Consider the following 27,866-nt stretch of genomic DNA (forward strand, 5'->3'; position numbering starts at 1 on the left):
GGAGATGAGAAAGGCAGGCTCGAGAGGGATTGTTGTCAGGCCTCATGTAGGTAGTAGGACGTTTGCTGAGCCTTGACTTAAGGAAGAAGTTCTAACAGTGAGATCTGTCTACAAAATGAACCAGGCTGTCTTCAGAGGTAGTGAATTCTCTGTTTCCTTTCTTTTGTTGAAATGTAGAGGATTCTACATTCTATGATTCACATAGAAGTTGGACTAGATCAGGAGTCAGCAAACTATGGCCAAATCCAATCCACATTGGTATCTTGTTTATCAGTGAGCTTAGAATGGTTTTTACATTTTAAAATAGTCTAATATTTAAGTATATTTTAAATCTTTTTTTTGTTTTCTTGCTCAGTAGTTTGAGCTATGTTCAACTTTTTTGTGGCCCCATTTAGGGTTTTCTTGGCAAAGATACTGAAGTGGTTTGCCATTTCATTTTCCAGCTTATTTTACAGATAAGGAACTGAGATAAACAGGGTTAAGTGACTTGCCCCAGGTCACACAGCTAATAAGTGTGAGGCCAGATTTGAACTCTGGAAGGTAGGTCTTTCTGACTTCAGACCTAGCACTCTTATCAGCTGTGTCACCTAGTTACCCCCATATTATATTTAATATACTAAATATATCTAAAAACATAAAAACCTTTTTTAGATCACAGGTCAAGCCATATATATTAAAAAAAAAAAACAGGCAGAGGGCATGATTTGGCCCTTGGGCTATGTAGTTTGCTGCCTCCTGGACTAAATAACTTCTGAGATAACTTCCTAGTCTGAGATGCTGCAATTCTAAGATTGATAAGATTAGGCAAAGAATTTGATTAAGTGAAGAAGTGGGAAAAGGATGTTCGGGGGGGGGGGGGAAGATGAGTATGACATGTTCTGGGAACAGTGCAAATGGCATATGGTAAATAAGGCTGGGTAGATGAAATGGGATCCGATTATGAAAGGCTTTGAGTGATACAGAATTTGGACTTGTTACCGGAGGCAGTAGGGAGCCATTGTAAGTTCTTGAATAGAGAAGCAACACTGAAATGATCATTTAGGAAGATTAATCTGGCCATAGTATGTCAAATGAATTGGAACATGGTAATATTGGAGGTGGGAGACTTCTTACGAGTTATTGCAGTAGTCCAGGCTTGAGATTTTAAGAACCAAGAATAAAGTGGTAACGGTGGTATTGGAGAAAAAGAGACAGATCTAAGAGATTACTTGAAAAGAAGAAATGACAGGATTTGGTGACAGATTAGGTATGGAGAGAACAAAGTCAAAACTAACTCTAGGGTTTTGAATGTAGAAAACACTGGTGGTGATGAAAATAAAGACTTTGGCAGGGAGAAATGATCAATTTAGATTTGGACAGAAAATAAATGCTAAAGGGACTTTGGGAAAACATATATATAAAATATGCTGTTAGTGGATTACTGTGAACTGGGTCAGCCATTCTGGAACTGTGCCCAAACTGTTATTAAACTGTGCATATCCTTTGACCCAGGAATACCATTAAAATATCTATATATAGCAGATCTTTTTGTTGTGGCAAAGAATTGGAAAGTGAGGAGAGAACTGAGAATTCAGTTGGAGAATGGCTGAACAAGTCATTGGTTATGGATGTGATAGAATATTGTTGTGTTGTAAGAAGTAATGAAGGAAGCAGCTTAGGAGAAACCTGGCAAGACATGTCTGGGCTGATGGAGAGTGAAGTGAGAACCAGGAGAACAATTTATACAGTAAAAACAATATTGTAAAAACAAACAACTTGGAAAGACTCAGGAACTCTGATTAACAAAATGACTAACCACAGTTCCAGAAGACTCATGAGAAAACATGCTACCCACTTCTTGGCGGAGAAGGGGGGTGGATTCAGTGCAGGTTGATTTTTTTTTTTAAACATGGCCAGTGGAAGAATTTGTTTTGCTTTACTATTTTTTGTTGTTGTCGTTTTTCAGTCATGTCTGACTCTTCATGACTCCATTGGGGTTTTCTTGGCAAAGATACTGGAACGGTTTGCTCTTTCCTTCTCCAGCTTATTTTACACATGAAGAAGTTGAGGCAAACAGAGTTAAGTGACTCACCCAGGGCCACTCAGCTAATAAGTGTCTGAGGCCATATTTGAACCCAGATCTTCCTGACTGCAGGCCTGGCACTTTATTCACTGCACTACCCAGCTGCCCATATTGCTTTACTATACATGTTTTAATAGGTGTTTTTTTTTTTCTTTCTCAGTGAGGGGGCAGAGGGGAAGAAGTGGGACATAAAAGGCAGATTTTCACTGATTGAAAATAATTAGAATTTCATTTAAAAATAAGTTAGATTTGGACACATTACATTTCAGTTGATGTGAGGACCTGGAATGGCATGAAATATTAATTTAGAGGTCAGGTGAAATATCACGGCTGGAAATGTAAATTTTGCAAGTATCTGGTCCAGGAAAATAGTAGATACACTCTACAAAGCCTTGTTGAATGAAGAGGTAGCTAAAGCCATAATAATGATCCGCTTTTATGTAGCACTTCAGAGTTACAAAGTGCTTTGTGTCAAGTACTTCCTTTAATCCTTGCCATATCTCTTTGAGGTAGATACAAGTATCACATTCTGCACTTGATAAATGGGGAAAGTGAGGTACAGGGGTAATGTGACTTTCCCAGGTCACACAGCTAGTAATCAGAAGAGCCTGGTTTTCTGATTCCCAAGTCCAGTCTGCCTTCCACCATGTCTTTTTCAGAGGAGGAGAGTGTGGAGAGAGAAGCCCAAAGGACTCCTGACTGATTGGCCTGAAAGAAGTATAACTTAACTGTTGAGGGTTGTAGACAGTGATGCGTGACTGAAGTTACAGTGCTCTATAGTTTCTGCTCATCCTCTTATGGTTCATGGATCAGTAGTTTGCCTGGAGGATGGATTTCCTCCCTGTATAATAAGAACTTAATAAATGTTGTTGACTGACTGCCCAGCAGCTCCCCCAACTCCTGCTGGCCCAGGATCTCATTTGTAGCTAGCCTGCTTCCAGTCAAGGGGTGGCTTTACATTCAAGCCCACGGACAGCCTGTCCTCAATTCAACATTATGTTCAGTCCACCTAGAAGGCAGAGCCCATTACTGACTGCCCAACTTGGATCCTTGTACACCCTAAGGGACTGCCATGTGTCTATTTTAGACGTAAAGTCAAAGGCTCCCATCTCTGCCAGAGAATAGAGATGAGGCAGGATGCTGGGATTTCCAAGGCAGATGCACACTGAGCATACCCAGCCTAGGACTGTCTAGGTCAGTGAAGCAAATCAGACATACAGAATCCCAAGTATTTAGGTGGTGTGGTAGACAGCAGGACCTGAGTGCAAGTCCTACCTTAAGCACATACTGGTCATTTTACCTCTCTTTGCATTAGTTTTCTCAACTGTAAAATGAGAATAGTAGACCTCTCTCACAGGGTTGTGGTGAGAATAAAATGAGATAATATATGCAAAGGATGTTAAAATACTGATGGTGGTGGTGGTTGTTGGTTTATAGAAGAGTAGAAGGGGATCTCAGGGACCTCTAACCCAACCCATCCCTGGACAAGAACTTCCCTACCTCTCTGATCATACCATCGTTCAGTGAGGGGGAACTCCTCCCTGTGGGGCAGCCCTTTCCAGTTGGGGCAGTATTCCTCTATCTGAACTGGTTTCCCTGTGCTCCTTCCCCCCATTGTTCCTAATTCTATCCTCTGGATCCAGGCAGAAAATTCAAATCCCTTTTCCACACTTTCCCAGTTACCTTACCTTGACATTTTCCAGCTCATCAACGTTATTCTACAGTATCAAGAAATCTGGTCTCAGAATCAAGAGAGGCTTGGGTTCAAATCCCACCTTTGACACTGGTTAGTTGAATAACGGTGAACAAATCCCCTAACCCTTCTATTGATTTTCTGTCCTCATATTCTTCATCTGCAAACTGGAGATAATAAGATCTGTAGTCTTTACCTAAAAAGGGTATTGTCAAGAGTACCAAGCAGATCTTAAGTGTTTTGTGTGTCCGATGTCGTGATAATGTTTCATGATTGTTCCTAGATAGTCATCAAGACAAAACACAGTATTTCTTCCACATGTGATTTGACTGGGACTGCCTATAGCAGAGTTGTCATCTCCCTCATTCTGGCTAAGGTCAGGTTAACTTTTCTGGCTGTTCTTGTCACATGGTTGACTCATAGTGACCTGACAGTCCATTAAAAAGCCCGTGGTTTGGTTTTTGTTTTTTTTTTTTGTTTTGTTTTTCAGAAACTGCTGTCCAGCCATTGCTACCCCATCTTATCCTTGTGAAGCTGACTTTTTGAAGCCAGGCATAATATTGCGTATTTATTCCTATAAATTTCATCTTATTAGGTTTGGCCACACTGGGAGGGTTAAAGAGGGGACATTGTTCACAGATCAAGATTCTTTACTTGGTGAAAGATTCCCTTCAAAATAGCAAAGTCCCTTAGTAAATGTGAATTATGATTTGATTTATATGGACCTTTTCAGTAGCACATCAGTTTTATAAAGTGAGATGATCTGATATCCTGGTCTTTTCTTAAGAAAGCAACTTAATGTGTTAGTAATATATGAAAATTTCCTACATTAGACAGTTGCATTTTTTTTCTTACTGTTTCACAGGCTTAAAGCAGCATGCCAGGCTTAGTTTTCATATTTTTCTGGTGAATCAGAAAAACTGGAAAAGAACGAATGGCTGTCCTTCCTAGACCCTGCTCCTCTGCTGCATCACTGTGGTCAAGTCATTTAACTGTTCTGTGTTTCAGTGTCCTTATCTGTAAAATGGGGGGTTAGATGAAACACTCTCTAAGGCCCTATAAAAAATTGTAGGATTCTCTAAGTTTAGAAGAGAGTAACACAAATTATGGCTTCTCTCCTCTAGAGAATTCTGCATAGGTAAGCAGATCTGATTGTAGTGGACACCTGCAGTAGTCCAGTACTGAAGTATATCTCTTCTCTGCTTTGTCGGAATTGACCTTGGCCCACATTCACTATAAGTCATTTATTTATTAGAATCTAATGTCACTACAATTTCTATACAATATAATGTATAGTCTGGGACTCTCTGGGAAGGCTTCATGCAAGAGGAGAGGCTTGAAATGAAAGTTAAAAGGAAGGGTAGGGATTAGACAAAGGAAATGGGGACTTGGGGCATTACAGCCAAGGAGGAGGATGGTGAGTAAAGGCTCAGGGGGACCAATACCTTCCCACCCTCCAGTCTGAGATTCCATGACTATTTGTGGTAGTTAGATGGATATAAACAGAACAGAAGAACAGTGGAACATTGATCAATTGGGAGCCTTTGAAGGAAGGGACATGTGTTATGCAGTCTTTTATAAAGACTAATTTGGCAGCAGTGTGCAACATTTAATTAGAGGGGGAGAAAGAGTCTCAAGTTGGGGAAACTGATTCATATACAATTACAGTTGTCCAAGCAAAATATGAGAGGGTCTATGCTGGACATTGGGAGGGTGGAGGGAGGACACTTGTGTATGGTGTCTGCTTCACCTCTCCAGGTGAGTACCTGCAGTAAATGTTCCCTAGAAAGCCTGAGTTTGCCACTATTTCCCAAAGGGCTGAGCTAATTAACAAGTCTCAGGCATGGGGACAGCCATTATCCAGGGAGAGAGTCTCTAGGTGATCTGCCCTATTAGTAGGTAGGGTTTCCTCAGAATTAAGCCCCTTGGTTGACTTAGCCTGCATCCAAGAATTCTCCAGGAGAGTCTATCCACCAAGGAATAAGGGGATTTCCTCAAGTTTTGGTGTGCCTTTTTTTTTTTTTTTTTGAGAGTCCTCGCTCATCTTGGTACCTATTCTGTTCCCCCACTTTTATGGCTAATAAACTTGCTTCCCTTCTGTAGAAGCAGCTGCTGCTGTTCTCTACAACATAGCAATAGCCTTGGAATGAGTAGTATGTACTTAGTCATGTTATTGTTCTGGTTAATCCTCTGCTCTTCCCTCTCTTAGAAAAAGAATAATATCCTAGGGAGAAATCCATGCTGCCCTTTTCCTTCCTTCTCTCTCTTTACCCAATTTCTTAAATTCTACAATCTGTTATTATCTATTGTAATATTATATATAATACAATTATGCATTGTGTTTAGTTAAAAATTGGCTTTTCCCAAGCACCCCAATCCTTTGCTTATAATTACTAATCAGTATTTTAGCCTACTTGTGTGTGCAGTACTATGTATTCTTTGACCTTCATCTTCTGCCCATTTGCAGAACTGGATGAATTCCAGGTTTCCTCCTTCTTTTATTTTGTTACATGGAAGTGCAGCCCTAAACCCCACCTGCTTATTCATCCTTTATTCTCTGCTGGGTTCACATCTTCCTCTGTGCTCTTTTTGTTGATAGTACTCACTGCTGGTCCCCCTTCTCGTTGCCCGCAAGTTGAATGAGAAGTTAATTCAGCTAACCTGCTTGAAAGGAAGATATGCTTACTACTGCACAATAACTAAGCCCATAGCATATTCCAAAAGCCTGAACTAGGGTTGTACCACTGAGAATGGAAAAGAATAAATGAGATAGCCGAGGAAGAATTAATAGACCTGGGTGACTAATTGACAGTTGGTAAAGAGAGAAGGAGGAATTTAAAATGACCCAGAGATTTAGAGCTTTGGAGACTAGCGGAATGACTAAATTATGACCATTAAAAAGTTCGAGAGACATAATTTCTGGGTAATTTAATCATTTCATTAATAAGGCCAGCAAGTCATTTAGCCATCTTTCTTAGACCAAAGACCCCTAATGGTGGTAGGGTCACAGTTTATATGCTCTTCAAAGAGGAGGTGTTCCTGATTGATACCTGATCACCTCTGATTGGTTAACACAATGGGAGGTAGGCTATGTTGGGGTATGTGACTTAGTTCACTCAAATCTTGATCGGAGACATCAATTTCCATATCACCTTTCTTGATAATAGGGAGAATCAGCATTATCCCAGGACCTATCTGAGCAAACACAGTAAATAAGAACACACCTATTAGCCAAAACTTAGAATTTCTTTTACTGTCTGATTATATCTTGGCCTGGGTAAATCTTTAAGAGAGATTTCCCACACTGGTAGGTTTCTGGATGAGGAAGCAGAAAAGGGGGAAAACCTTGGTCCTAATATAATAATTATTAAATATAAGAGAGAAATATTCATTTCTCACAATACCATTAACATGATAAAGGAAGCCAGGACCAAGAACCTATTTTGGGAGAAAAATGAGAGTTTGGTTTCAAATGTATTGAGTGAGGTGAGGGGGGTGAAGCTTCTTCAATACTTTGATATTTTTTTTTATATAAGTGAGTTGGTATTCCCGTCATGAGTGCATAACACAATCCATCTGTGCCTTCTCATGCTATGTAGTTCATATTCATGTCTTTCCATAAATCCTGCACAAAGAATCTACCCAGCATGCCAAGAGGCCTTCCTCTTGTAGATAGTGCATGGACTGACCACCCCACATCCTTTCCTAGTCATTTTATGATGTCTTCTTTGACAATTCTTGTTATTTTTAGTAATGTACTATAGCCTACCATATGCCTTTCCATTGCCCTTTTTTAGTCACCTGCATTTTAATTATTCTGTGATTATGGTTTTCATGTAGCTGAGAAAATGTTATGTTAAAATGATGGATTTTGGTGGAAGGAATACTGGAATTATTGAAAGTGCTACTCAACTGTCCATCTAAATTAGTCTTTTGTTCCTATCGCCCATCTTTAATACCTATCAAAAGTATGTACTGATAGATTTAGTGGTATGCACATTCAACTGCATGACATAATCTGAGCAATAAACATTCTTTACCCGTTTGGTTTTCCTGTTGTCCAGTCCTAAACCCAATCTCATTTTTGATTGGCCATGGATCTGAGGAAGCAGTGTCATATCCCAGATTCAGTGCAGCCAGCGCAATGCCATCTGCAGCTATATGAGCATCCGTGTAGGGAAACCCTCTTCCATTTATTTGGCCTTTCTATAAAACTGAACATTTATTAAGCACCTACTGTGTTCAGGGCACTTTACTGAACAAGGAAGAACAATATTAAGATAAAAATCAAACAGTGTTTGCCCTTAATTAGCTTACATTAAACTGGGGGACATATATCATGTACACAAAAGTATGGAGAGCACTAACAGCTGGGCAGGTCAGGAAAGACTCCTTGTAGGAGGTGCTGTCTGAGCAAAAGAAGAAGCCGGGAGGGAGCCCATTGCAGTCATGCTTAATGGTACAGAGGCACTTCCTCCTTATCTCTAGTTGCTAAAATCCTCATCTTCCTCTAAGGCTGCCTTTTCTGTGAAGCCATTCCTGATGTCCCCCACCTCCAGTTAACGCTCCCTTTTTCTTCAGACTGCTTTGAACACGTTGTGTCCCTTCCCACTAGGGAATTGTAGAAGATCATGCCTTGAGAACTGGGATTTTAATTTTTGTCTGTGTATTCCTGGCACTTAGCACACTGCCATGTATATAATGGACCCTTAATATGTACTTGTTGAATTGCATTGACGTGTCTTGAAAATAAATCTCTGACTGCAATTACAATTGTTACCTTGTGCATGATTTCCTCTACTGTGTTCTTGATCAGAATGTGCTGCATTTTCTGGGCTTCTTTTTCTTGAGTGCTATTTCTGTTTCTTCACATAGGCTATTGGGTACTGAATCCATTTCACATTTTGGGGGGGTGGCATTTTCATCTATAAATGCTCTTGAAATCATGAATGATATGACCCAATTGCCTCACTTCAAACTTTTTTCAAAGGCTTGCTTTCACTGCTTTTTGGTATTTTGTGAGGCAGTGCTGTTCATAATCTTCTATCATCCCTCTTCATAATCTTTTGCAAATGAACTAGTGCTCTAAACTGTTATTGCCTGTGGTTATTGAGTCTCCCAGCAAAGAGGTTAAAGTGCTGGCTGAGGCAGCCTGGACTCTTTTGGCCTACCCCTTTGGTGTCTTTATAGATACATACATAGATACAGCTGTTATCCATTTTTTCAGAGCTAGCAATTAATTTACATAGGTTTAAGTGGTGAAATTAGATGCATTTTCTTCTCATCTTTATGCTTCTAATTAGGCAAGGATTTTTTTATCTTAGATATCTAACACCTTAAGGACCTGAAACACAGCTGATTCTGAAACGATTCCCACATTAGCAACTAGTCATTTTTTGCTCTTTAAGATGTAGTCATTTCTTTTTGTGCATGGGATAGTTCTCAGCGCTCTTATCAGTGACTTCCTTGGGATATCAGTCCAGTAATGGTTCAATGGGTGTGGACATTTCAGTCACTTTGTGTTCGTAATTCCAAATTGCTTTCAAATTTGGGTCTGTACCCAAAATTGCAACAATAGTCAGCTGTGAAAGACTTAGCTACTCTGATCAATACAGTGATTCCAAAGAACTCATGATGAAAAATGCTATCCACCTCCAGACAGAAAACTGATAATCTTTGGAGTGCAGATTGAAGCATATTTTTTCACTTTATTTTTCTTGCTTTTTTTTTGCAACATAGCTAATATGGAAATATGTTTTGCGTATCTTCTCATGTATATGTGGGTATCATATTGCTTGCTTTTTCAATGAGTTGGGGAGGGGCTGAAGGGAGAGAATTTGGAAATCAAAATTTAAAAATGAATGTAAAAAAGAATGGCTGTACCATTTCACAATTCCATCAACAATGTACTAGTGTGCCTATCATTCAACAACTCCTCCAACATTGACTTGCTGTTTTTGTCATTTCTGCCAATTTGCAGGTCTGTGCAGAAGCTTTGTTTTATTTAATCAAAGTTATTAATTTTCATCTTATGTAACTGTTTCTATCTCTTGTTTAATTAAGATATATCTCCTATCCATAGCTGGGAGAAGTATACGATCTGCTTCTCTTCCAATATTTTTATAGTTATATTAAGGTCACTTGTCCATTTAGAGTATATTGTGGAATGTAGAGTAAGGTGTTGGGTTAAGCCTAATTTCTGCCAGACTGCTTTCCAGTTTTCCCAGCAGTTTTATTCAAATAAGGAGTTTTTCCCTAGGTTATTTATGTCTTTCATTTTATGAAACATTGGTTTATTGAGTTCCATTGTTTTTTATTCTCCCTTGTCTCTAGTCTGTTCCACTGATATATTTCTCTATTTTTAAACCAATACCAGATGATTTTGAAGAGTGCTGTTCACTGTCTTCTTAAAGAAAGAGTTTATTCCTTTCGGGGGCAAATAATTCACAAGTCTCTACCCCTTAATTTCTTTACCAACATTTTTTGCCATCCTCCTTGTACTTACCTTCTCATTGGTATTGCTATGTATCAAGGTATAGGTTGCCTTTGTTTGTAGTGTCTTGACAAATTTTCCATAGAATGTCTCTATGTGCGCAATCTCTGCAACAGATGTTGGCATGTAAACCACAGTTACCTTCCTCACAAAGAGTGATGACCAGTGTCTTGAAAAATTTTTTGTTGCCTTTTAGCATGTGATGAAACTAACTCTGTCAACTCCTTTGTTCACCATTCTAGGATCCTTGTTGGTTTGATTTCTAGCAGAATGTCAATTTGATTATGATTGTGCTTTCAGTGGTATATAAACTTACTGAATGTTTACCAAAGGCTTCATTTATTTTACTAATGGTTAAGTTGCTCTTTCTATGTAGCCTAAAAACTGTGTTTCTTATTACCCTTTACCTGATTTTTGATTGTTCTGGTACAGGAGGTTGTCCAGAACTGAAGCCATTTTGTAATTTAAAAAAAAACAAAACCCATTCTATTTCATGGTCTGCCCTGGCTGAAAAATGAATGACTTAGTGGCCACTTATGGTTGATGAGCCTGTCCATATTTAACATGGCTGCGCCTCAGACAGGGAACATAGTTTGTCACCGAAACTATATGCAGAGCCTTGTCAGCTTAGTAGAACCTGCCAAGAATTTGGAAAACTCAAGAGTGGGACATCCGTCAAGCCTGCTTGTGGGGAGAGGTAAAACCTTGAGAGCAGACAAGTTCCTCAGGAAGGCCTGGGGAAGTAGACTAGACGAGGGTGAAAGATTCAACCTCTGAATGCCCATATTTAGAGGTCTTGAAAAAGGGCTAGTGAAGGAAGTTAGAGAGTGATCAGAGACATAGGAAAGCCAGGACTGTGTTGCACGGTGGAAGCAAAGGAAGGATAGAAATAGAACAGGAAGGAGAATTCAGGGGAATCAAATGAATAGTTTTGGGTTTTTTTTTTAAATAGAGGAGGCTTATGTTTTTAGTCCAGCAAGAGCATAGTTCCTCCATTTTACTAGTTCCTCAGTTTAGGCGAAGGTAGTTTCCATAGAAGAGCAGGATAAAAGCTGCATGTTGCAGGGTCAGAGGAGGCAATAACATGAAAAATGAAAAACAGTGAGAGGCCTTGCCTGTGGTGCTGCTAGTTTTTCCATAATTACTCCCTTTCACTTTTAGAATCTTTTTTTCTTGAAAGCTTCTGACCCAGTGGAGAAGATAAAACTAAGCCTTCTACTCCTCCTTTACTAAAATTAAACCTAGACTTTAATCCAAAGAGAATTTCTTCATTTACCATTCTCAGTCTGTCTTCCCTGCATGGTGAATGTGCCCACTGTCAAGTTCTTTCATGCTCTCTGTTGAGCTCGCATTTTAAAAGAATGTGTACAAAAGATAACATCAGGGGCCCATAACCAAAGCCAAAATACAGAGGAATGACATGGCCCTAGAAGATTAGCATGAGGACAGCTGAAACCCAGTAAGAGCTGGGCTGAGGCGTGGGGAGAAGGCTAAGGACAACAGAAAGTGATTTTGGAGCTTTTTTGGTGGCAGGAAGAATAAGGAAGGGCTGAGTCCATGCATAGGATTTGTGGGAAAGTGGCAGTAGGTAACAGAACTGTTTAACTCTGCTTCTGTCTCCCCTGTTAAGGAGAATGAGTTTTACATTTAAAAGAAGAGAGAAAATAATTGAGGAAATTGCAACCTGGTGTAAGTGAAGGGAGAAAAGAACACTTACCTCTTGCTAAATTAATTCAAGTCAGCTGGTTGTGCAGATTCTCTTCCTGGGTAGTGAAAGTGTTAGTAATGTAGATTTACTAACTCACTCTTGGTAATCCCTGAAGGACTGAGAATAGAAAAGATTCCCTAGAACTGCAGATTGGCAAACATCTGTACCGATTTTCAAATGTGAAGAGAAATTAGATTCTGCAAACTCTAGCCATGTGAATTTGATGTTGATGTGAGGGAAAATTCCAGAAATCATTCTTAAAAGCCTAGTTTGTAAGTAATTGGAAAGAAAGGTAGCGGTCACATTCATTAAGCCTGGTCTAGTTAAGAAACACAAGTCAGAATAAACTAATTTCCCTTTTTGACCAGGTTACTGTACTGGTGGATCAGGGAAATGTCAGACATATAGCATACCTGAATTTCAGCAAAGCTTTTGACCAACTCTCACACCATGTCCTTCTGGACAAGATGGAGAAATGGAACAGGTTGAATGACCAGACCCAAGGAGAGTTGAATCTATTGAATTGATTAAAGGATTTATGTTAGCCAGAGGGAGATCAATAGTGGCAAGCCACAGGGCTGTTCCAGACCCCATTGTGTTTAGCATTTTTATCACTAACTTGAATGATGATGTTACATTTATCTAATTTATAGATAACATGAAGCTAAGAGGAGTAGGTAGGGATCCCAGATCTCCACAGACTTGAATAATGAGTAAAATCCTATTTAAATTTGAAATTTGTTACAGATAAATTTAAAACCTTATACTTACAAGTATTGGGCAGAGGCAAGATGGCTAAATAGTTTATGTAAAAAAAAAAAAAAAAACTTGAGTTTCGGTGAACCACAAACTCAGTAGGAGTGACCACCAGAAAAGCTGAGGAGCTTTATTTGGGTATGGAAACGAGGCCCTTTCCCTGATGCACATTAGCTCTTCAGTACCTTTATTGACAGTCTTCATGAATTGCTTTGGGCAAAAAAGTCAACACTTAGTATTCAACTTTCTCAAGATTTGCCAGGCTGGTCAATTTAACAGCCGTTTATTAAGCTCCTACCTTGGGCAACTGTGCTTTGGCCACTGATGATACAAAATAAACATGAAACAGCCTCTACCCTTAAGGAACATATTTTCTGGGGGAGGCAGCAGAATACAATGTATGCACAAACAAGAATAATAATGAGGAAAATTGAGGAGAGAAAGAACACTGATAACTGGGGAGCATCCAGGAAGAGGATGAACTGAGCCTTGAAAGAATACAGGAATAGGGGGGAGACAAGTGAGCATATTCAAGGCATGGGGATAGCTTGTGCCAATCAATGTATGAAGGTGCAGATGGAGTGTCAAGTTTGGGAAACAGCTAAGTTCATTTTGGCAGGAATATAATTTGTGAAATAAATCTGAAAGGGTAGGTAGGAGTCAGATTTTGGAGAGTTTTAAATGCCAGGCTAAGGACGTTGGTCTTGTAAGCAGTAGGGAGCAGCTGAAGGTTTTTGAGAAGAGGAGTAACATGGTCAGGGCTTACCCTTAGGAAGATTATTTTGGCAGCTGTTTAGAGGATAGATTGGAGAGGAGACAGAATAGAAGCAGTAAACCAATTAGGATCCTATTATAATAGTTTAGGAGAGAGAAGATAAGAGCCTGGACTAGGGTGGTGACCATGGGAGGAGGAGAGAAATGTGGTGGGGTTAGACTTGTCAGCTGATTGGATCAGGAGGAAAAGTGAAAAATCAAAGATTGTTCCAGAGCTATAAAACTGGATGACTTTGGATGGCGATGCTCTTAACAAAAATAGGAGAAATAGGGACATTTAGAGGAAGGACAGGTAATGAATTCTATTTTAGACACTGAGTTTGAGTTGCCTGTGAGACCTTGAAGAGGATAACAGACACAGTACAATCACTGCTTTTAAAGCCTTTCCAGATTGGTGGGACTTGCTAGCATAGTCTTTGGGAACCCAGGGTCACCTCTATGATAGGAGGAGGCAGGTGTTTCTTCAGACGTTGTTAACAGAAGTATCACCTCCAAAGCAAAGGAGACAGTAGTACTTCTGGAGAACTTTGCCCCAGTTGGGCCACATTGAGAATGTGGTATTTGGATCGTGGGGCTACATATCAAGAAAGACATTTGTAAGTTGGAATATGTCCGGGGAAGGGACACTCAGTTAAAAGGATTCCACACTATGTTATAGGAGGAGAAGTTGAAGGAACAGTGAAGAGAAGACTTAGGGAGGACTAAATGACCATCTTCAAGTATTTGATAAATTATCATGTAGAAGAGGAGTTAAGTTTGTGCTGTTTGGTGGTGAGCCCTATTGAACAGCCTAGGGCCAATGGATAAAATTACAAGAAAATGCGTTTTTGTTTAGCTTGAGGGAAAAAAATTCCAAGAATCAGAGCTTTCCAAAAAGTGCAAATGGCTGCCTAATGAATTCACCTAGACTGGAGTGGAATCTAGATGACCACTTGTCAGGGAGGCTGTAAAAGGAATTCCTGCTTTAGGTAGAGCTTGTACCAAAATGATCTCTGAGGTGTCTTCCAACCCTGAGATTGTTTCTGTCTCTGTTTTCTATGTAGATTAGGGTATGTAAGCTAGATGTAGTGTACTGCTGGTATATCAGTGGAAAGACAAATTTTGGTGGTATAGTTAATATATAAGGGATGAGGAATAAAAATGGAACCTGTTGCCAGTGAAAGCCAGAAGATTTTTCTTGGCTTATTTCCCTTTCTTCTTCTAATCACCACTTCCAGTCTCATTTCTCATTATTTTCTCTTTATTCTCCCACCAAGAGATTCCCTGGGCCTTAGGACTTCCTTTGCTTTTGGGAGCTTGGTGATGACTTAGACTTCTTCCCATTCTGTGCTCGGCTTTGGAATGGGGGTTGCTGCTTCTTTGTGGGTCGCACTTGGGATAGAGTCCCACACCTTATTTACCTTGTTTACCCACATGATGGTTTCATCATGTGCATGGATTTTAGTTGCTACTAAAATTTAACCTTTTCTTACTGATGCCAAATTCTTTAGACTCTGTTTTATCCTTTCTGTTGTGTCTTGTAGTTCATAAAGAAAATGATTTAATAGTACCCTTAGCTTGTTCAGCTTAAGAACTTTCTCCTTTTCAATTCATTTCTTTATTTACATGTTGGTAATGTTTGTGTATGATGATCTTTTAAGGCTACTGCATCTGGATAGCAAAAGAATTGGTAATTTGGATGCTGTGCATTATTCCTCATTGAAATTCATGTTTTATTTACCTGTGAACTGGGAATACTTGTCCAGGCTTCCAGGGTAGCTGACTGCCTTCACCCTTGAGCACTTTCTGTTTTTTAAAAAAAACATTTGTGGCTTTGGTTGCCTTTCTTTTGTTTACTGTGCTTCTGCATCATTCACTTTGGCGTGCTGTGGAGCCTAATGGTTTTATCGACTTGGGTGGTTTTGGTGTGTGACAATCAGTTTCTTTCACAATAGAGATGCTGCTGTGCCACCTTCTTCATATAGGAGGAGACGTAGATCTTAGGAAGCCTTCCTTCTGTCATTCTACAGTGTATTTTGTAGTGCTTCCCAGTTGGGTGGCATTCTTGATGTGTAGTGCTCTATTAGAGTCAATCAATAAACATTTACCAAGTACCTCTTATGTGCTTGGCCCTGTGCTAAGGGCTGGATTACAAAGAAAGGTTAAAGCCAGTTCTTGCTCTCAAGGAGCTCACACTCTTAATGGGCAAGACAACATGTCAATAATGTACACACGAGCTATCTACAGGATAAATTGAAAATAAATCAGTAGAGGAAGGCAGTACCTTTGTGCATGAAACCTTTGTGTGGGAGGCACCAGGCCCTAGGGACCTCTCACCTATCTTGCTCATTCACCCCTCTCTTGTGGGGGCTCTAGGAGCTAACATCTGAGCCAAAGAATGGGCCACTTTCCCCAGAGACTTGCCCTATATTCAGCCCAACAAAAGAGGTGAGAATTCCCTTTTCTATGTCATCTTTCCAGTCTCATGCCAAAGATTCTCCTCCAGTCTCTGTTTACAGTTAGTGTTTACCCTCGTCTCTCCTTCAGTCCCACCAAGTGTCCTGGGTCCCCAACTCCCACCACTGTTGCTATCCCCCAAAGCCCTTCCAGGCATGTGTGGGTGACTCTCTTGTGCTTGCAGCAATTCAGCTTACCTTTTGCATCTTACTGTTATAGGAAAATTGCCCTGAAGACTAGGCTGGCTAGGCTAACATTTCTATGCCCTGTGGCCATTGTGCCTTCAGCTTTTGAAACCTGTTGTCTTACATCTGGGTCACTTAGCACCCGGCCCCCCACCCACACACATAACTCTGGTGGAATGACTTCGTTTTTGGACTACCTGTACTGTCTGCCTGTACAGTCTGTGTTCCCTTCTTATCTCCTCCACCTTATCTTGAGTTTTCACTCTTCTCCTTCTGCCTTCTCCCTTCCCTTCCCTTTAGTCCAGAGGCTCAAGAGGGCAAATCCTGCCTTCTCTGTTTGTCTTCCACCTTTCATCTTCCTCCCAGATAGCTGGACTGGATCATAGAAATTATTCCAGATTGCTTCTTGAAAGATCTCCAAAAGGAAGAGGGAGGAAGTGGCTGGCTCCATTACAGTTATTTAGTATGTAGGAAGAGGGATCTCCGTTAGGGTAGAGATTGTGGTAGGGTCTGTGCCACATGGATGGATGAAAAACCATTTTCAGAAAAAGAAATTCAACAAAAACCTGTCACTGTTTAATGTGGACTTCTATAGAATAAGATCTTTTTATGCTATGCTGTGATTTAACATTTACAGGTTGGTATACTGAGCATTGTAACTGTAATCTAAGGAAAACAATCTTTAAAAGACTCATTGATAGCTTTTTAAGCTTTGCATACAAGCATGAGTTGTATATCCCACCATTTTTTAGTCTGTGCTAGTAATAAGATTTAGTTCCCGTAAAGTCATTGGCATGCATACTATGCATGTTAGCTTAGCTTTTTCCTTTGCCTCAGGGCACATGCCTTCCCTTGTCTAAATCTCTCATTAATCCAATTTCTACTCTGGAAAATGGCTTTCTGATAACTTTAGTTTTTGGGAGACCTGACTCCAAGACTCTTTTGTACCTAAGCATCAGCTGGAACAGAAGGATGGTCAATTAACATTAGCCTTTGTAGAACATTAGACTGTAGGATCATTAATCCCTAAATATTTTAAGATATATTTTTTTTAAATCTCAGATTAAGTTGGAGAAAGGCCAGTCTGAGTTAGTAAAAATTTGAATTACTGAATATTTTTAAAGGAGTACAGACAAATTGTTTTCAAATAACTAACCACTAACATTGTTATTAAGGAGAGAGTCTTGGAGTCCTTCTTTAAATAACAGAGGAGAGTCCTGTGTAATAATCACATTGTTAGCATTCAAATAGATGGTGCCAAAGTACTTTAAAAATCTGTGTTCCTGACCAAGTTAAGCATTTCTCCTAAATTCTCATTTACACTATTATTTGGTTTAGCGGATGCCTTTTTCATGATACTTGCTGCAGAAATGGAATTTGGCCCAGCCCAGGTTGTTACCATGAATTATCATAAATTAGAGAAGTAAAAATTAATAGCCTTCCTTGGGCTCATTTGTGGAAATCAGATTATTGATTACTTTTTAAATAGCTGCATTTAAGATAAAGTGTAAGTGTGCAATAACATTAACACTCTTCATGGTTTTTTCTTCATTAGCAGGAGTTCAGCAATGAGTCACGCCTGCTTCTGCTATGCAGTGATATGTTCCATCCCTGTGTCTGCGTACATCATCCTGGTGACGTCCCTACGTTACCATTTGTTTATATGGAGTGTGTTTTCTCCAAAACTTCTCTATGAAGGAATGCATCTATTACTCACAGCTACCATTTGTGTGTTTTTCACAGCCATGGACCAAACCAATCTCATAAAACCTTAGTCTATTAAGTATGCAGAAAAGAACTGTGCTTTTTAAAAAGCCTATTAATTGCTGACTGGATTTGAGTAATGGAAGATAAGCTTAACTACTAAGAAGATCATTCCAGAAAAAGATAAAAAGTTATTTATGGCTGATGAGTTCTACCAGTTGTTGAAAAAAAAATTCAACTTTTTTGACTTCTGTATTTGAATATAGATTTACTCTAAGTGACTTTTTGTGGTTGAGATTGGGTAGGGGACAGGTGAGGGGAGGGGGAAGAGAAAGACTCTTTGACCATTTGAAAAAGTACTAATTTTGTTCCAGAATATTAAATTTGATTACAAACCATGACCCTTTTTCCTTAACTCAAATAAGTCTAAAAACTTCTGGTTTTGTTAATTTACTCCATATGTGTTATAAATCTGACTCAGAGTTTTGTTTGTTAGTGAATGACAGTCTTAAAAAGTTTTCAGCTTTACCCAGCTGCTTGATGTGCTTAATTCTGAGGGCTTAAGAAGTGGAGGGAGAAGATGGATCCTTACTTAGACTGTGGTGCATGTGAAGCAGATGTGTCTGTCTAACATGTTTTTATCCATCTCTGCCATGATTATTCATGAGATGGCAGGGAGAAAGAAAGAGGGACATGAGTATAACTATATGACCATCCATGAGCAATAGCCAGCAGCTGACTTACTGAATTGTAGTCAAAAGATATCCTAGGCTGAAGGAGATACAAGAGGAGGAAACTGAAAGAGAGGAAGATCATCTGATTCAGTCAAGTGACAGAAGGTACAGAAGGCTCGAAAAGAATCATTAATGAGTATGCTGATGCCCCACGTTTTGCCCTGGGCTGGTCGAGGGTCAGGGAGGAGAGAGGATGCTCCCTTCTACTCCCCCTGTTCTCTAGGGCAACGTCCCTGGACTACGTCCATGCACCTAAGAATTGGGGAGCACCAGGTGTCCTGCAAACACTTGGGAACTTTGCTAGAGAGAAACAAGGACAGGAACAGTGAGATGTGGCAGTTCCTGTGAAAAAGACCTGGAGGTTTTTGTGATTCTAAGGTCGCTGTGAGTCATCAATGTGACATGGCAGCTAAAACCCCTAATGTGATCTTAGTGTCTTCATCAATAAAAACGTCCTGTCCAGAAATTCACAGATCATAGCCCCTCTTTCTTCTGGCTTAGGTGGCCTAGAGGATGAAGAAGACATGAATTCAGTTCCACCTCAGACGCTTACTAGCTGTGTATTCCTGAGCAAGTCACTAGCTTCTCTCTTCTTCGCCTTCCTCATCTGCAAAATGGGGATATTCATAGCCCCTATCTCCCTGAGTGGTTGTGAGGATCAAAGTGGATGATATTTATAAAGTGCTTTGTACACCTTAAAGTGTTGTATAAATGCTAGCAACTGTTATTTTTAACATTGTGATTAACAGGAAGAACGTTAAACTAGAGCATCTGTGGGATAAGATGACCAAGATGGTCAGAGGCTTCATAGCTTGTTCTGTAAATATCGATTGAAGGGATTGGAGAGATTTACCCTAGACAGGAGGAGGCCCAGGAGGAAAGTGCCAGATACATTCCTATATATTTAAAGGGATGCCTTACAGAAGAAGGATTAGGGAAGGGAGAGGCATCTAGTTCAAGCCCCTCTCCTTCCCTACTTCTACACATGGGGAAACTGAGACCCAGGGAAAGCTAATAATTTGCCCAAGGTCACAGGTAGTAAGCATAAGAGGGAGGATTTAACCAGGTCCTGTGGTCGTGGAAACAGTGCTTTCCCCACCATTCCACACTGTCTTCCTTGGCTACATAAGACTAAACTGATTCAGTTTTGTTAACAAAGGGTCTATCATTGGGTGAAAGTTGCTGACTGGTATAGGGAGGAGGGAACCACAGTTTCAGAGCTAGAACGTTGAGGAAGATTACTCAGTCCTCATATATTATAGAGGAAACTGAGGACCAAAGATATTAAGTATGATTTGCTTATGGCCACAGTTAAGTGGCTGAGCTGGGACAGATAAAAGATTTATGTGCTGGGAAAGTAAGTTCCCCATCATTGAAGGTCTTATAGTGGAGGACGGAGGAAGGCTTTTCCAGGATGTTGTGGAGGGTATGGGATGGTAACTAAATGACTTTTTAGCTCTTTTCCAACTCTTTCATATTCTAGGATGGATCCCCAGACTGGGCTTGGAGTGACAAAAATATTCCTTTATGGAAGATGTTCAACAAGGAACTGACTTTATATTAAAAAATAAAAAAAACCACAGTTTTGCAAAACTTGTGAAGGTTGATGAAAGCCAGCTGAACATTCCCAGAGAGCTCTGGGAAGCAGCTACCTGACTTTGCCCAGAACAGCCAAAGTGCTTTCCCTCCTTTGGGTTTTAAGTGAAAACATTTTCAGAGAATGGAAAATCAGCACAGAGACTAGATAATAGGTGGAGTTGTGTGAAGTCAAACCTTGACTAGGTTCTCTGACCCTGTGGTCACCTACCCCTTTCAGTAGGATTACTCTCCTTTAGAAGTGAGGGGAAAAGGGCAAGGGCACTGAATCTGGGAGTCGAGACCAAAGCGTTTAATCCTACCAGTCGAATGGGAACTCCATGAGGGCAGGGCCTGGGTTTTTTTCTTTTAATACCTTCATATATTATATATTATGTATTATATATAACTCTAATATCTTAAAATTGCATTAAGCCTTTTGGGGTACCCTGTATCTATTGCCTGGCACAGAAGTAGTAGGTGTTTAATGAAATTCATTATATTGAATTGGTAAATACAGGTGTGTAAGTAACTGACCTTATAACAACCTAAATTTACCTTTAGTCTTGAGATTTCATATTGTGAGTGTTACTGGAAAAATTGGCATCCAGTCATAGCCAGCCCTTCTCCAGCAGGGAGAGATGGGCTCTGACACAAGGGATTCAGATTATTAGAAAGAAATCGAGCTGGAGAGGATTCCATTTGTTACTTTCAATTCCTGAAAATGAAAAACTTATTTCATATGACTGTTTTAGTGTAAGAGTGTCTCTGTGTGTGTGACATGTACCTGGGATCATTGGCTAATAAGTTGAAAGAGCAAAATCACAGCCCAGAAAAATATTGACAGGCCAGAATGATGGGGTCAGTATTTCCAGTAAACATGACTGTTTAGAGACAGTCCTAGTCATGCCCTTAGGCAAATGTAACAGTACCAGGAGTTATCAACCCAACCAAGAGTTAGTGTGCTAGTGTGGCAGGGGCAGAGGCTGAGTAGCCTATGGCCAGCTACATCAAGTTACTGTCTGTTGAACTAGTAAGAGTTTGCTTTGATGCTGGTGATCTGGAAAAGACCAGCCTCATATTCTAGGAAAGTCAGAACAAGTTTGCACCATCATTCTGATGTAAGGCAAACCTGCACACAATAATTTGGGGTTTCTGTTCTTGCCCATTGTGTATTTTTGCCTCTTCCTGGTTCCCTTGCCCTTCCCCCTGCTTTCACTAAGATTGCAGAGGCCAGTCCTGTCTGAATAATATTTCCAGGAGGGTTGGAGATCTCTAGGGAGATTCTGCTGGCCTTCTGGGTAGTAGGAAAGAACCTGAGAAATGGTCTGGGCTACTTTGATAATAGCAACTCAGATTTTATAGTGCTTTGAAGCACTTTCCTCACAGTAGTATCACCATGGGAATTCACCTTTCAAGACATCTGTCTCCAGATTCCCTCACTGAATGCATTTCAAAGGCTGAGGCTTTCCCTTTCCTCATATTTAGGAAATGGGGATAGGGCGTGGGGGGTGGAAGATAGATGGTTCACATTTAATAAGATGACAAATGCAAAGGTCTCTTAAGTTCAAGGAATCAACTGTACAAGGGCAAAGCAGCCTTAGTTCATTTGAAGAAATTCTGGGGGTTATCTTGGACAACCTGCTCAGTATAAATCAGCGTGTGATGTAGCAGTCCTCAAAGTTAATGCAATCTTAGGCTGCATTAATAGAGGCAGAGTTTTCCGGGACCAAGGGTGGGGTAATCTTGTTCCATACCCTGGCCAGACAATACCTGGAGTATTGTATTCAGTCTTGGATGCTGCATTTTAGAAACAATCCCTGACACGTATAGAGAGGGAAGACCCTACAGTGTGTTTGAAATGTAACATACTGAGGGGACTGCAGATATTTCACACAGAGAATAAAAGACTTAAGGTATGTATAGTCTCCATCAAAAAATACGAAGGGCAATCATGGAAAAGGGATTAGATTTATTCTGCCTGGCCTAGATGGTAATAGGAGCAAAGGGCAAACTTGGGGAAAATCAAGGAACTTAGAATTCTATGAGGGAAGACAGTCCAAGAAAAAATACACTTACAGATGAAATTTTGATTAAGGACTCTGATAGTGTAAAGGCAGGGAGTGGGGTGAGGTGGGATGGGACTGGGGGAGGGGTGGAACACTGTCCTTAGAGACCATTGTGAAAGCATTCAGAACTCGTCCAACTTAGATTTTAAAAATGCATAAAGATGGAAGCAAGAGCAGATAACTGACGATGAATACAAGAGTGGTGTGGTCATGTGAGAACAGTGCCAAGAGGATTAAGATGCTGAATGTGGAAATGAATGCTAAGTCAGATACAAAGAGCCAAAGCTCAGTGGAAGGCAAGAGGAACATCAAAGAAGGGACAGGACTGTTGCTGGTGGGAGGGGGTTGAGGGAGGAAGGTTTGGAACGGTTTGGACCCCCAAGGAGGGATGTGAAGATGAAGAACTTTCAGTGGTTGCTCTTTTTAAAGTGGTAGCTTGACTTTTTAAAATTATACTGCTGCTGGTACAACATTGAACATGAAAAGTAGAGGTAACTATAGCAGGGGAATTCTAGCAAGAGGACCACTAAAAGGGTACATAAAGCATAAGGCAGTGACTCTGCTATGTGGATATATGTTCTGATGATGATTCCCACTTAGAATGGCCAGAAATGCCCAGTATAGTTCACCCAATGGGTATAGGAAAGATGGATAGCAAAGATAGAAGGAGGGTCCTGTGTGACCTCTGGAAAGTCGAATTGTTCTGTTAGTATACAGCAGCAACTTGGTCTTGCCAAAGACACCGAGCCCAAAGGGACTTTAGAGGTCATTTAGTCCAACCCCCTCATTTTACTGATGAGGAAACTGAGCCACCCAAAAACTCAAATGATTTGCCAAAGGTTACATAGATGGTCAGTAGTAGAGTCAAGTTTTGAGCCCACGGTTTTTGATGCTAAATCCATTACAATTCACACATCATCAAGATGGGACAAAACATTTTTTATACAGCTTTTTAAACGTTTTGGTCTTTCTATTACCCAGTAACTATAGACTTCTCTGGGAAGTAAGTAGAAGAAGACTGGAGTTACTGGAGGACTAACAAGCACTGAACTTGTATTTTGCTTTTATTTTCTCTACCAAAGAGAACGATCTTTGATCTGGTGAAAACTTAACAAAGAATAACAGAGTTGAAACCCAAGAACATGAGGGAATGGAAAGAGCACCTCGATGCCCTCAAATAAGTTCAAGTCTACATACATCACAGGGCAATGAAATACCTGACAAAATATGACTATAAAGGGACAATTATCCCAATTTTGGCAGTATTGCTGGACCAGTTGATCAGGAGAATACCAGAGATAAAGCTTGCGTATATTTTAGCAAAACATTTGACAAAGTTGTCTATGCTGTTCATATGGGGAAAATGGCAAGAATGGGTTACATATAATTAAGTGGGAAAGGAAGGGAAAATAAAAGCTTGTTTATTAAAACACCCACTATGTGCCAGGCACTGGTAATTTATAAATGTTATTGAATTTTATTTAGGTAGATTTAGAATTAGTTGAATGCCTAGAGCTAAAGAATAGTTATTAATGGGTCTATATTATTGGAAGGAGGTCTCCTAGAAGGCCTAAAGATCTGTCCTTGGTCCTGTGCTGTTTAATATTTTTATCAATGACTTGGACTTAAAGGCATAACTGGCCTTTCTGCAAAATTTGCAAAATCAAATTTGCAGATGTCACAAAGCATGGATGAATAGTTAAAACTTTGGTTGGCAAAATCAGGTCCAAAAAGATCTTGACAAAATGTAGGAAGGAATTGTGGTACTGTGGGGATAAGACCTGGGTTCCAATCCTGCCTCTGATGCTTGTTACCATGGGCAGGTCACAACCTCCATGGGCCTCAGTTTATTTAATCTGTAAAATGAGGCCAGTTGGACAAAATAGCCCCCAAACTTTTTTCTAGTCCTAGCTTATTGGGTTGAGTCTAATAAGATTAAAATTTATTAGGGATACACAAAATCTAATGCGGGTTAAAAAAACAATTTCACAAGTACAAAGTAGAAGAAATGCGTGGAGTTAGTAATCGGTTCCTGGGGAGTTTAGAGTACTGCAAGCTTGGTATGACTCAACAATATGATAGAGCAGGAAAAAAGCTAATGCTTGAAGAGAGATATGGGTTCAAGGACTAGAAAGGTGGCTGACTGTCTTTTCTCTTGATAGACTACACCTGAAGTATTTTGTTGATAAACTCAAGAGCATCTAGAGGCCGGTAACCAAGATGGGGAAGAGGTTATGCCATAGGAGGACTGGTCGAATGAATGTGTGTGTGTATGTGGGGAGGGGGATGGCGTTTAGGCTAGAGAAGATATAGCTTGGGGGGAACAGGAGAGCTGGCTTTAGATGTTTGAAAGACCCTCCCACGGAAAAGGATTTAAACTCTTTCTTCATGACGTCAAATGGCAGAACTAGGAGTAATGGCTACAGGTTATGGAGAAGTAGATTTTGGCTCATTATCTCAACAAAAAACGTCTCAGCAACTAGAGAAAGGAACAGGACCTATAATTTCATTGTTATAGAGAACTCTAGGAGTTAGTTAATACAGGTCAACACCTTCTCTGGAACTTCCAGTCATGGACAGTTGACCAGGCCACTGAGAGGTTAAGTGACTGGCCTAAGATCACAGAGTCAGTGTGTGTTGGGGACAGGACTTAAACCCAGGTCTTCCTGACTCCCAAGCAAACTCTTTGTCCACTGCACCATGCTACCTTCCTAGTCTTAATAATGAGGATTAGGTAACAGTGAAATCAGTTGCCTTTGGGAAGTAAAGTTCCCTTTCATTGGATACCTTCCAGCAAGGCTGAATAACCATGTATTAGATAAGTTGTAGAAAGGATTCTCATTCAGATCTGGACTGAATGAGCTGTCCTTGATGACCCTTCCAGCTGAGTCTGACATGCTGTGTGCCCCTCTCTAGAAGGCATAGGGTGGGGAAGGAAATCCTACTAATTAGAACTAACCCAAAAGAGTGGGAATGGTAATAGGTCTGACTAGAGAACCACTGAATGCCCTTCCAGCTCAGAGAATCTTCTTGGACATTTCTGTATGTTACCTGTAAAATGCGTTGCAACAATGAAACTTACAAGTTTACAAAGGACACTTAATTTCTTCCAAGCAGCAAAATGCCCCCTGAAAGGCAGGATAAACTTGCAGATCCTAGGCTGTCTTCGTGGCAGGAAAGAGCATAAAAACTTCATCATGGGGAAGCATAAAGTGAGAAAAAAAAGTACCTAAAATATGCTTGAAAAACAATAGATTCTGTTTGGCCTAAGAATGCAATGTTGGTGTCATTGTTGATTATTTCGTGAAGACATCCCAATGGGTATTTAGTCACACATTAAGTGAGTCTTGTTTTTTCCAAAACAGTGACCTTCCTGAAGAATGGACCTCAGTCTACTCTTTTTTTAAAAAAAAAACAACAAAAACCCTCAGACTATAAGCTCCCCAAGGACAGGAACTGTTTCTTTTCTGTCACGACACAGGGCTGAGCAAACAGGTAACTGAAAAACGCTGGCAGTTTGGTTGATAGCAAAGAAGGGCAGTGATAAAAATCAGGTAGGACCACAGTTGCCAACAGACTGGTGTGTGACCAGCTTGACATGTTTTTATAAGGAAAGCTAGTTGCTTCTCTCTGTCATTACCAGTGCCCTGGTTAACCTTAAGGAGAATTTATTTGTAAGCTGATTACATGAAGAAATTCAGATGAGCTGATTTAGGTCTCATTTGAAAATATTTTTAAATAATTACTAAAAGTTTCTCCACTCAGGTAATTAATAGGAATATTTTGCATGTCCGAAGCACACGTTGTCAATTACGTAAGTCGTTCACTGGGTGGAAGAAGTGGCCGGGAAAAGGAAGAGTAATCATCATGATATCATAGATTTAGAATAGGAAGGAACCATAAAAGTCATCTAGTCCAACCTCATTATTTTACAGATGAGGAAACAGACTCAAAGAGATCTTGACCAAGGCCACACAGATAGACATTAAGGAGCAGTGTTATAACTTGAACCCATGCCCTGTAACTCCAAATCTAGCATCTTTCCATGGCATCATGTTGCCTCTTAGTTTCCCTTGAAAACAATATTTTAGTAAAATAGATGGGGGTGGTGTGAGAAATAAGGTGAAGCAGGAAGGAGGGTATGTGGAGTCAGCACCTGATCAGGGATAAACTGGGGTCTCAGCTGGCCCTGCAGGGCAGGGAGGAGAAGTGGGGGAAAATGGCCAGCTGAAGGGCTCCACCAAGGCTGCTATTGTTTGCTAGGGTTGAGTGAAGGTTCAGATACTCTTGCTCTGTGGTATTCCTTTTCTCTTGCTCTGACTCAATTACTTTCAGCTGGCAGGTGGAAACTAAAGCAATATCCTATTCATTTTTTGTCTGCTCAGCAATTCCCATCCTTGGTGAGTCATTGGTTATCATGGGCCATCCCTGTGTAGTCCACTGGAAATGAGATCCTGCCATCGCTAGATGAGTGGCATTCAGCACCTGAAATGCTCCCTGGAAATTACAGGAAATGCAATAGGCCTACAAGATCACAAGGTCACCAGGAAGGAGCCGAGGGCGTAGAGCTGCTTGTATTAGATGCAGTGTGCTTTAAAACAGGTTTTATTAATCCTGAAATGACAAAGTATTTATTGAAATTATGCTGAGGATCAAATGTCAGATCAGAAGGCAAAATGGAGAACAGGGCTTCCTTGAATGGTTTCACATAGGTAAATAGATTTCCCTCTCAACCCAGAGACTTAAAAAACCATTTAACATGACTTAACATTGGCTTTGAAACATATAGCTCTGCAATACCAACGACCAGGCTCTTCTCTCATCAGCACCAGGAAATCCTTCAGAGAAGTCAAACTGTGTAAAAGGGTCATAATCTTTTAATACCATTTTACTCCTGAACTGAATGAGACTTTCTTTAACCCATTCCCAGCTTTCTAAGTGTCCTGTCTTGTCAATTACAATACAAAAGAAAAAAAAAGGAACAGAATCAGGCAAATATATTTGGAGCGTATGGGGATAATATTAATTGGCAACAGGTGGGAGCCTTCTCCTCTTATATAAAAAATAGTTACAGAGATATAGAAATGATTTATCCTTATTCACATGTCAGAAGTAATTCTCCTTTCAAGTCTCTGTGGCATGTTCATTTTCTCAGGTCTTACTGTGTTATAAGATGAAAGAGATTTTTTTTTTTGGCCAACAATAACAGGACAGCACCAAAGGATGGCACTGAAAATGCGCATCCATTAACCAATTCCCCTCAAGGATAAAACTGAACAAAGAAGAAAGATGGCATATCAACAAGATTACAGTTATGTCATGGTTTTGTCAGCTTAACCAGATAATTAACCAAATCTCAACTCCACTTTGTTCTGTGATGACACCACAGGACATTGTTCATTCTTATCTCAGCAATCTGTTTCCAGTTGGGTAGGACAGTTTGTACAGAGTCTACAGACACTATACATTAGCACAAGTGTTCAACATTTTGGTAATTAGAAGGGGTTCCAAAGACCTGGCCTTGTGGTTCACATGTAAAAGCTGCTTTTTGCCCAATTCTACTGTCCTGTCCAAGCTCCAGGGTCTCATTACTCTCAAAACTCCTACCTTAGAAAGAACGGCCTTCTCCAATATGGACCCCTTTGGAGGCATCTCTCACCCCATGTTAAGACAATAC

At 40.2% G+C, this 27,866-nt stretch overlaps 1 protein-coding gene across 3 annotated transcripts in view; it reads left to right on the forward strand.

The window, feature by feature from the left end:
- Positions 1-20,561, forward strand: part of PIGG (phosphatidylinositol glycan anchor biosynthesis class G) — a 92,146-nt gene extending 71,585 nt beyond the window's left edge. The window contains exon 13 of one of the 3 annotated variants that reach the window (XM_027836674.1): positions 17,666-20,561. In XM_027836674.1, the coding sequence (XP_027692475.1) occupies positions 17,666-17,882 (217 nt within the window). In that variant the 3' untranslated portion in view covers positions 17,883-20,561. Of the gene's footprint in view, positions 1-17,662 lie in introns of all 3 variants that reach the window. The other 2 variants (XM_027836672.1, XM_027836675.1) reach the window with 2 other exon arrangements.
- The last annotated feature ends 7,305 nt before the right edge of the window (positions 20,562-27,866 follow it).

The sequence above is a fragment of the Vombatus ursinus genome, unplaced genomic scaffold (assembly GCF_900497805.2).
Source record: "Vombatus ursinus unplaced genomic scaffold, bare-nosed wombat genome assembly UNPS02014818.1, whole genome shotgun sequence".
Classification (NCBI taxonomy): Eukaryota; Metazoa; Chordata; class Mammalia; order Diprotodontia; family Vombatidae; genus Vombatus; species Vombatus ursinus.